Source organism: Cajanus cajan, chromosome 2, assembly GCF_000230855.2.
Source record: "Cajanus cajan strain Asha chromosome 2, NIPB_CcT2T_4, whole genome shotgun sequence".
NCBI lineage: Eukaryota > Viridiplantae > Streptophyta > Magnoliopsida > Fabales > Fabaceae > Cajanus > Cajanus cajan.
Genome location: NC_138518.1, coordinates 45,802,635 through 45,811,840, shown reverse-complemented (window position 1 = coordinate 45,811,840; position 9,206 = coordinate 45,802,635). Strand labels below are relative to the sequence as shown.

Below are 9,206 nucleotides of genomic sequence, written 5' to 3'. Positions count from 1 at the left end.
GGCGTGATAGTAGATGTCAAACATGGAAAATTGTCCTTATCCATTAATGATGAAACAATGGAATTTAATATTGCTAAATCTGTTAGACAACCTTCTCTTGAAAATATTTGCTGCAGGGTTGATATATTGCCTAAAGACATGGAGGAAGAAGTCATGAGATCTATTTTGAGGGATCCCTTGGAGAATTTTCTAGTTGGAGGAAAGCACATAGATCTTGAGGGGATTCAACCTAATTATGCTTGCTTGATCGATTCAAGTCCCCCGTGTAAAGAAAAAGATCCTCTAGTAGAAAGTCTTCTTGAGCCTTCAACAGATTGGGGTTAGGAGGATGTACGCATTTCATTAATTTTATTCCAAAAAAAAAAAAAAAAAAAAAATTTCAGAGTTCCAGAGAGAATCACGACCGTGACTCTAAATCACGGGCGTGATCTTCTCTGGAAAATTTTTTGGAAAACTCCAGAGAGAATCACGACCGTGATTATAAATCACGGGCGTGATCTCCTCTGTTTGAATTTTTGAAAACTCACAAAGAGAATCACGGCCGTGATTTCCAATCACGCCCGTGATTCCCTGCTGAGGCTCAACCGATTCAACCCGTGATTTTTGAAATTCCCCTTTCCCTTATATATTTTTCCCCCTCCTTTTACATTCTCACTTCTCTCAAACTTACGAACTCTGCCCATTCTCTCTCTTCTTCTCTCCCAAACCCTAGCTTCTCACTTCTTCTTCCTCTTCTTCCCTCTTCCTCCCACATTCACTCCTTCCGTTCATCCATGGCTCCCAAGCGCACCCGTACCGTTGGTTCGTCCTCCACCGCTTCCGATACCCACAGTTACGAGGAAGAAGCAAGTGAAATTCCGCACCTTCCTCCGAGGTTCTATCGGAACGATGAACAGCGTGAGCGGAACGAGGTATTACGCTTCCGCACTATCCATCCTACCAGGTATCTCGACTTCCCATTTATTCGTAAGTTGGGTTTACGTGCTGATATCAATTTCATGTTAACTAACATTGGGTGGACAACCTTTGCTACCGTGCATAATGATGTTGTTTATCCTCGACTAGTTCTTGAGTTCTTGAGCTCTCTCCACACGGAAATATTATCTGGGCCAAATTGTTCTGAAGGTTTGATTTCTTTCCGTATGTTTAACCAAGAACACGAATTAACCCTGGCTCAGTTCAATAATATTTTTGGATTTCCCACTGGAGGGAGCACGAGAACCCCAAGTTCTTTCAACCCTGGTTCTTTTTGGTATAGTTTGACAGGTACAAGTAATTGGGTCGCTGGAAAATGTAATTCCTCTGCTTTCCGCCATCCCGCCATCCGTATTATGCACCGCTTTATTGCCTCTACTGTTTTGGCCCGAGGTGATTCTGAAGGAAAGGTTCGTTTGAGCGACCTTTTACTTTTATGGGCTATGATGGAAAACAGAGAGGAGCCTATTGATTCTGGCAGTCATTTGGCACGACAGTTCCAGAGTATTTCCAATACCAGCCACGGTGCGATTGTGAACGGCGGCCTCCTTACCACTATAGACAAACACCTTGGCTATCACGCTTGGCTGGACCAGTTAGAACCACTCCCTGGAAGCCGTACTATTAATTTTGCTACCTGCTCTTCTATGAACTGCATTGCGAAAGATGAAGATGATAAATACTACTTTGTAGTAACCCAGTCGGGAGTGCACCACCAGTTACCAAATCCAACATACACCGTGAAGAACCGGGCTACCTGGCAGTTTCCACTGGAGCCATTAGAGGACCGACCTCCAGCAGCTGAGGAAGCGGCTCCTGCAGAGGAGGAAGCAGCTCCTGAACAACCCCCTCTACATCCTGGACCTGAGGTGGACAATGCTGCTATCCTAGCAGCTATCCAATCAATGGATAACCGGCTGCAACAAATGGATGAACGCCAGCAGCATTATAATTACATGGTTGATCAAATGTATAAATGGCACATTCAACGGTATCCAGATGATTTTCCACCACAGTGAGATCTTTCTTATTCCTTATTTTACTCTGATGCTTAGGGACAAGCATTCCTTTCTGTTGTGGGTTGGTTGCATATTCATGCATTTTATAATTTTGTCAAAATAATCTATCATGCATTCATTAGCTCTTTGCTTCGGGACAAGCAAATCTTTAAGTTTGGGGTTAGGACGATGTACACATTTCATTCATTCATGCAAAAAAAAAATAATAATAAAAATAATAATAAAAAAATAAAAAAAAAAATATCATGCATATATACATATTCAGTTAATCCCAGCTTGAATTTGTGTTTGAAAAGTAAATATTTTTAACGAAATTGTTCGTCTTTGAAAACACTGAATGTGATGAATTGAATCTTGAAGTCTCAGAACAAAAGGTTGAAAAATTAGCTGGTTTTGTGGCTAGCACTTGGCTCTTAGTATTAAGGCTTGAAATGATCGAGAATTATAAAAATAGTCTCTTGAAGATAAATTCTTTTTAATTCGTGCTTAAAAGCTTTTGGGGGGTAAATAAAAAAAAAAAAAAAAATATATCACCTAGCACCCCTTTGAGGTCATAGGTTAGAGGGAGAATATTCTTAACCTTAGAAAACTAAGGGAACTAATTAGCTACTGGGGAATTGTTTAGTAAAATAGCTAACCCCCTTTGAGGCTACATGTTCTTGAAATTATCATCCTCTCTACACTGATTGGCTACTGGGGAAATGTTTTAGGTGAGACAAAAACAAAAATAAAAATATTACCCCCATTTGTGTCACAAGCATCGAAAAATTATTTCTGTTAAATTATCTTCATTTGACTAATGAGCTTTACAAGATTTGACATCATGAAACCCTTAGAAACTAAGAGTTGGTGCTAGTAATGAAAGATTAAGATTCTAATTGGACCTTGTGAGACTAAGAGTGAAGATTTTAAATGCTCAGTTAATTCTTGATGAATTTTTTTTTTCAAAGTGCTAATTATTGTTTGAGGACAAACAAAAGTTCAAGTTTGGGGTTATTTGATGTTGTGTATTTTACTCGTATTTTAGCACTTTAATTCACAAGAATTCATAGCATAATCATGCATATCTTTCATGTTTTTAATAAACTTTTATATCATTTTCCTATTTTATGCTTTTCTTGGTATGTGTTGTGTTTTCTCTGAGCAGGATCAAGATTTAAGAATTAAAGAGGAAATGCTGAGCTACAAGGAAAATCACGGCCGTGATTCTAAATCACGCCCGTGATTCACCAGAGAAAATCACGGCCGTGACTCCCAATCACACCCGTGAACGCCACTGACCCTTCATAGATGTGCTCCAGAGAAGATCACGGTCGTGATTCTCAGTCACGGCCGTGATTCACTTCGCGTCCCAGCTTTTTAAGTTTTATGTTTTATTTTTATTTTTGTAATTTTTATCTTGGTAGTTTTACCTTTTTACCCTTTTAGGTTATAAATTAGATGAGGTTAGCCTAGAACAGACTTTTGTTTTCGGAGACAGTTTTATTTAGTTTTTGACACTTGGAGAAGGTTGGGCGCCTGTGCCATCGACTCTAAGGTTTGCTTTTCTTTTATTCTTCTTTTCTTGGAGAACTACTATGAACTCCTGTGAGTAGTTTCCCTTTTTCTGGGATCAGGGCTTAGCCTCTGAGAACCTCTTTATTAATGCATTATTCAGTTTCTTAATTTTATTCCAATTCTTGATTTGTTCTTTTATATTTTATATATGAACTTTAACATTATAGTTTTCATAATAACATTAATTAAGGATGAACTGAGAGGAGAACTTGATTATAATTATGATAAACAATTAATCTTAATTTTCATAATCATAGATAATTAGGGATGAACTGAGAGGAGAACCTAATTATCGGAACCTAAAGGAATAGACTTGAGTGTTAAATCACGAGAGTAGATTTAAGCTTTCGAGGAGCAATAGATTAACAAAGATCTTAACGGGTTTAATTGAACGTAATTACCACGAGAGTAGGGATTAATTTTAATTAAACACGTCCTCGTAGCCTGAGAAGGTGCAAGGATTAAATTAGGTTAAGACTACCTTCAAGATGGAATAGAATTAATTAATGAAAATAATAATTCAATAATGTTGGAACTCTTTGTGCGAACCCTAGATTCCCGGAAATCTCCTTATCTTATCTTAAAGTTTTATCTTATTCATTAATTGCATTACTATCTCTTTTACCATGAAATCTGATCTTATCATATCAAAACAGAAATTCCATCTGTTTTAAAATTCAAATTAAAATACTAGTAATTCTAGGTCAAACACGTAGTCCCTGTGATTCGATATTTATTACTTGACGACAACCGTACACTTGCGGTTTTTCAAACATCATGAACACTCTGTGGGGGTGGTTCCTTTAGGCTTTTTTTGTGCTAAACTCTGTGTTGTGTTGAATGTTATGTTGATTTATGTTGAGTGGTTTAGATGTAGTGTGCTGAAGGAGTTGTTTCTTTTTGTAGACGATGACTATAGCCGATGAGCAAATTGCCCATGCCATGGAGATGATGGCTATGGATATGCAACAGCAGAATGCCTACTTTGCTAGGATGGATGCTGAGAGAGCTGCAACTGGTGTAGCAAGACCAGTTAGGTCACAAGAGAGTCAGGATTTAGTTGAGTTCCGCAAGTGCCATCCTCCACAATTCAAGGGTGATGCAGACCTAGAGGTAGCTGACCACTGGATCTGTGAGATAGTGAAAATATTTACAGTGCTAGGATGTTCTTAGGAAAGGAGGTTGGCTTTTGTAATTTATATGTTGGTTGGGGAAGCTAAGTATTGGTGGAGGGGCACTCACAAGATGTTAGTTACCAGAGGAGTGGTGGTTGATTGGGAGTGCTTCAAGAGGGTGTTTCTCGAGAAGTATTTCCTAGAGAGTGTGAGACATGCCAAGGAGGTAGAGTTTATGAGGTTGCACTAGGGGAGTTTGAAGGTGTCTGATTATGCGATGAGATTTGAGCACTTGGCTCATTTTTATTTGTAGGCTATTTCTGAGGCTTGGAAGTGTAGAAAATGTGTTGAAGGTTTGAAGCAGGAGTTGAAGAGGGTGGTGGTGCCTATGGCCATCACTGAGTTTCCGGTCTTAGTTGAAAAGGCGAAAGTTGTTGAGCAATTGGAAGGTGGCATCCGGGTGGTGAAGAATGTTGAGGGACCAGCTGGGTCCAAGAAAGGTGGGGGTCAGAGGAAGCCTTATAATAGGCCCCAATCACAACAAGGGGGTCCTGTCACAAGGAAACTTACTAACACAGCTAGAGGTGGGAATCAGAGTGGAGGTGTCACTCTCAGATGTTATAGATGTGGTGGACCCCACTTCATTCAGGATTGCCATCATACTGAGAGTAGGTGTTTCAGGTGTGGCCAAATAGGTCACGAGTCGACCAGTTGTCCTGCCAGAGCCAGACAGACTAGGGGTGCTTCGAGAGGTGATAGACCTACTACAGCTGGGAGGGTGTTCGCCTTGACCGGGGCTGAAGCTTCCACTTCATCTGATCTAGTGAAGGGGAAGGGTAAAGCTACTGGTAAGGATGTGATGATTTTGTTTGATTTCAGGAGCCTCCCATTCTTTTATTTCCTATGCATGTGCTGAAATGTTGGGTTTGTCTGTATTTAGGGTTGAGACTACTTGTGTCGACGCCCGCTTCTGCTTCTGTTGTTGCTTCTGAGATGTGTGTTGGTTGTCCTTTAGAGGTGGGTGAAAGGAAATATAAGGTAAACTTGATTTGTTTGCCTTTAGTAGATATTGACATAATATTAGGGATGGTTTGGTTGTCTGCCAATCACATCCTTATAGATTGTGCCAATAGGGAGTTGGTTTTTCCTCAAGTGGAGGATGAGTTGTTGATTTCAGCTAGTTAAGCTGAAATGTTGATGAAAGATAGAGCAGAGTGTTGTATTCTGCTTGCTGCCATGAGTGTGGAGACCAAGAGGGTTATTGCTGATATAGAAGTTGTAAAGGAATTTACAGAGGTGTTTCCGGACGAGGTGTTTGGGTTACCTCCTACTAGGGAGATGAAGTTCAGTATTGATTTGGTTCCTAGTGCGAGGCTAGTGTCAGTTGCTCCCTTTAGGATGGCCCCAACAAAGTTGGTTGAACTGAAGAGACAATTGGAAGAGTTGCTAGAGAAGTAGTTGGTGAGGCCGAGTGTATCTCCATAGGGTGCTCCCGTGTTATTGGTGAAGAAAAAGGATGGAGGTAGTCGACTGTCTGTTGATTATCAACAGTTGAATAAATTGACCATTATGAACAAATATTCACTTCCCTGGATAGATGACTTGATGGATCAATTGAAGGGAGCATCGATATTTTCAAAGATTGACTTAAGGTCAGGATATCACCAGATCAGGGTGAAGGAGGGTGACATACTTAAGACTGCTTTCAAGACTAGGTATGGTCACTATGAGTATGTTGTGATGCCGTTTGGTGTGACCAATGCCCCGACAATGTTCATGGATTACATGAACAAAATCTTCTGGCCTTTCTTGGATAAATTTATGGTGGTGTTTATTGATGATATCCTTATTTATTCAAGAACCCCGAAAGAACATGGAGAACACTTGAGGTTGGTGTTGGAAATTTTGAAGGAGAAACAGTTGTATGCTAAGTTGTCAAAGTGTGAGTTTTGGTTGGAAGAGGTGAAGTTCTTAGGCCATGTTATTTCAGCAGAGGGGATTGTAGTTGATCCGGCTAAGGTGGAGTCGGTGTTGCAGTGAGAGCGTCCAAGAACTGTCACGGACATTCAGAGCTTTGTGGGTCTAGCGGGTTACTATAGGAGTTCATTGAAGGATTCTCCAAAATAGTAATGTCTCTAACCCAGTTGATTAGAAAGGATCAACCTTTCATTTAGATAAATGCATGTGAGCGGAGTTTTGAAGAATTGAAGAAGAGGTTGACTACTTCTCTTGTGTTGGTGTTGCCTGATTCTAGTGAGTCTTTTGAAGTGTATTGTGATGTCTCTCACCAGGGATTGGGGTGTATGTTGATGGAGAACAGGAGAGTGGTGGCATATGCTTCAAGGCAACTAAAGAACCATGAGAAGAATTATCCTACTCATGACTTGGATTTGGTAGCAATTGTTTTTTCCTTGAAGATTTGGAGGCATTATCTTTATGGTGCTAGGTTCAATGTCTTTAGTGACCACAAGAGTTTAAAGTACTTGTTTGATCAGAAGGAACTGAACATGAGACAGAGATGATGGATGGAATTTTTGAAGGATTATGACTTTCGGTTGATGTATCACCCAGGGAAGGCCAATGTAGTGGCGAATGCTCTTAGTAGGAAATCCATCCACATGTCGGGTTTAATGGTGAAAGAGTTGGAGCTGGTGGAGGAATTCATGGATTTGAATCTCTGCATGGAGTTAGCTCATGATCACATTAGTTGTGGAATGACTACCATAACTAGTGAGTTCTTGAAGCAAGTTAGGTTGAAACAGTTGCAAGATCCAGAGTTGATGAAAATTTTTGGGCTGTTGGGAACCGAGAAGGCAGATGGTTTTGAGTTAGGTGGAGACGGAATTTTGAGGTTTAAGGGCAGAATTTGCCTACCTCGTGATTCTGAGTTGAAAAAAGTTGTTTTGGAGGAAGGCCACAAGAGTAGACTTAGCATACATCTTGGTATGACTAAGATGTACCAAGACCTCAAGAAGACTTTCTAGTGGTCTGGTATGAAGAGAGACATTGCTAAATATGTGGCAGCCTGTCTGACTTGTTAGAAGGCAAAGGTGGAGCACCAGAAGCCAAGTGGTTTGTTACAAATGATGGAGATTCCAGAGTGGAAGTAAGATAGTATCACTATGGATTTCATTGTGGGATTACCTAGGTCGACTAGGAATACTGATGCTATTTGGGTGATTGTTGACAGATTGACCAAGTGTGCACATTTCTTACCTGTCAATATCAAGTGGTCCTTGGAGAAGTTGACGCAGTTGTATGTGAGGGAAATAGTACGATTACACGGAGTGCTTTCCAGTATTATTTCAGACAGAGATCCGAGGTTCAAAGTCTACACCAAGCCTTAGGCACGAAGTTGAGGATGAGTTTTGCTTATCATCCACAGATGGATGGTCAGTCAGAGAGGACAATTCAGTCCTCAGAGGATTTGTTGAGGGCTTATGTGTTAGACCACTTGGGGAGTTGGGAGAAAGTCTTACCACTGGTGGAGTTCACGTACAACAATAGCTTTCATGCTAGTATCGGGATGGCACCGTTTGAATCCCTATATGGTAGGAGGTGTAGGACTCCTTTGTGTTGGTATCAAGATGGTGAATCAGTGGTTGTGGGGTCGGAGTTAATCTTACAAACTACTGAGAAAGTAAAGTTGATTTAGGAGAGAATGAAGACTGCTCAGAGTAGGAAGAAATCATATGCTGATAAAAGGCGAAAGCCTTTGGAGTTTGCTGAAGAGGAACATGTGTTTCTGAAGGTGACCCCAACCTCTGGTGTGGGAAGGGCGTTAAGGGCTAAGAAGTTAACACCTAGGTTTGTTGGCCCCTATCAGATCATCCATCGTGTAGGTCCGGTCGCATATCAGTTGGCTTTGCCACCGTTTCTTTCCAACCTACACAATGTGTTTCATGTTTCCCAATTGAGGAAGTATGTCCATGACCCAAGTCATGTAGTTGAGTTGGATGAAGTTCAGGTAAAGGAGAACCTGACTTATGAGAAGACGCCTGTAGCTGTAATTGATTGCAAGTTGAAGGAGTTGAGAGACAAGTCTATTGGCTTAGTGAAGGTTCTATGGGATGTAGCTACTAGTGAGGCTACTTGAGAAGTTGAGCAGTAGTGTAGAGAGCAATATCCTTCCTTATTCCCAAGTAAGTCTATTTTTGGGGACGAAAATTCTTGTTGTTGGGGAAAATGGTGATTTTGATGCGTTTGATGGTTGCATGTTGAAATAGAGCTTGTTTTTGAGTTGTATGATGTAAATGTAGTTCATTTCATGGATTACATGTGTTTGAGCTGGCTGATTTGCAGGTTTTTGTTTGAAATTTTTGAAGTTGTGAGGGTTGTTGTTTGAAATTGCGTCTGGCGTGTGTTCATTAGGGAACTCCATTGTCCAAGCACGCTGGGCGCTAGGTTGGTTGCGCCGGGCGAGGTTGGGAATGGAAGTCTCTAGAGGAATCACGCCGGGCGTGGGGAGAACCGCGCTGGGCGTGATATAAGATAGTGGCTCAAAATTTTGAGTTACTGACATAGTGCCGGGTGTGATTCG

General features: G+C 40.9%; 2 protein-coding genes across 2 annotated transcripts; both read left to right on the top strand.

The window, feature by feature from the left end:
• The first annotated feature begins 4,796 nt into the window (after window positions 1-4,796).
• Window positions 4,797-5,851, top strand: LOC109806903 (uncharacterized). The gene is made up of 3 exons (XM_083069654.1): window positions 4,797-4,892; window positions 4,980-5,514; window positions 5,607-5,851. Exons 1-3 carry the CDS (start codon window positions 4,797-4,799, stop codon window positions 5,849-5,851), a joined length of 876 nt encoding a protein of 291 aa, XP_082925780.1.
• Window positions 5,852-6,235: 384 nt separating this feature from the next.
• On the top strand, window positions 6,236-8,762 carry LOC145954959 (uncharacterized). Its single transcript, XM_083069653.1, has 7 exons — window positions 6,236-6,381; window positions 6,921-7,138; window positions 7,238-7,517; window positions 7,691-7,772; window positions 7,857-7,865; window positions 8,064-8,306; window positions 8,418-8,762. Exons 1-7 carry the CDS (start codon window positions 6,236-6,238, stop codon window positions 8,760-8,762), a joined length of 1,323 nt encoding a protein of 440 aa, XP_082925779.1.
• The last annotated feature ends 444 nt before the right edge of the window (window positions 8,763-9,206 follow it).

Coding starts and splice junctions, on each gene's coding strand:
- LOC109806903 (XM_083069654.1), top strand. CDS start 4,797: ATGTTAGTTACCAGAGGAGTGGTGGTTGATTGGGAGTGCTTCAAGAGG. Junction 4,893..4,979: donor GTGTGAGACATGCCAAGGAG/GTAGAGTTTATG, acceptor TTTTATTTGTAG/GCTATTTCTGAGGCTTGGAA. Junction 5,515..5,606: donor GGGGAAGGGTAAAGCTACTG/GTAAGGATGTGA, acceptor GTCTGTATTTAG/GGTTGAGACTACTTGTGTCG.
- LOC145954959 (XM_083069653.1), top strand. CDS start 6,236: ATGAACAAATATTCACTTCCCTGGATAGATGACTTGATGGATCAATTG. Junction 6,382..6,920: donor AAGACTGCTTTCAAGACTAG/GTATGGTCACTA, acceptor GCCTGATTCTAG/TGAGTCTTTTGAAGTGTATT. Junction 7,139..7,237: donor TGTCTTTAGTGACCACAAGA/GTTTAAAGTACT, acceptor TGTATCACCCAG/GGAAGGCCAATGTAGTGGCG.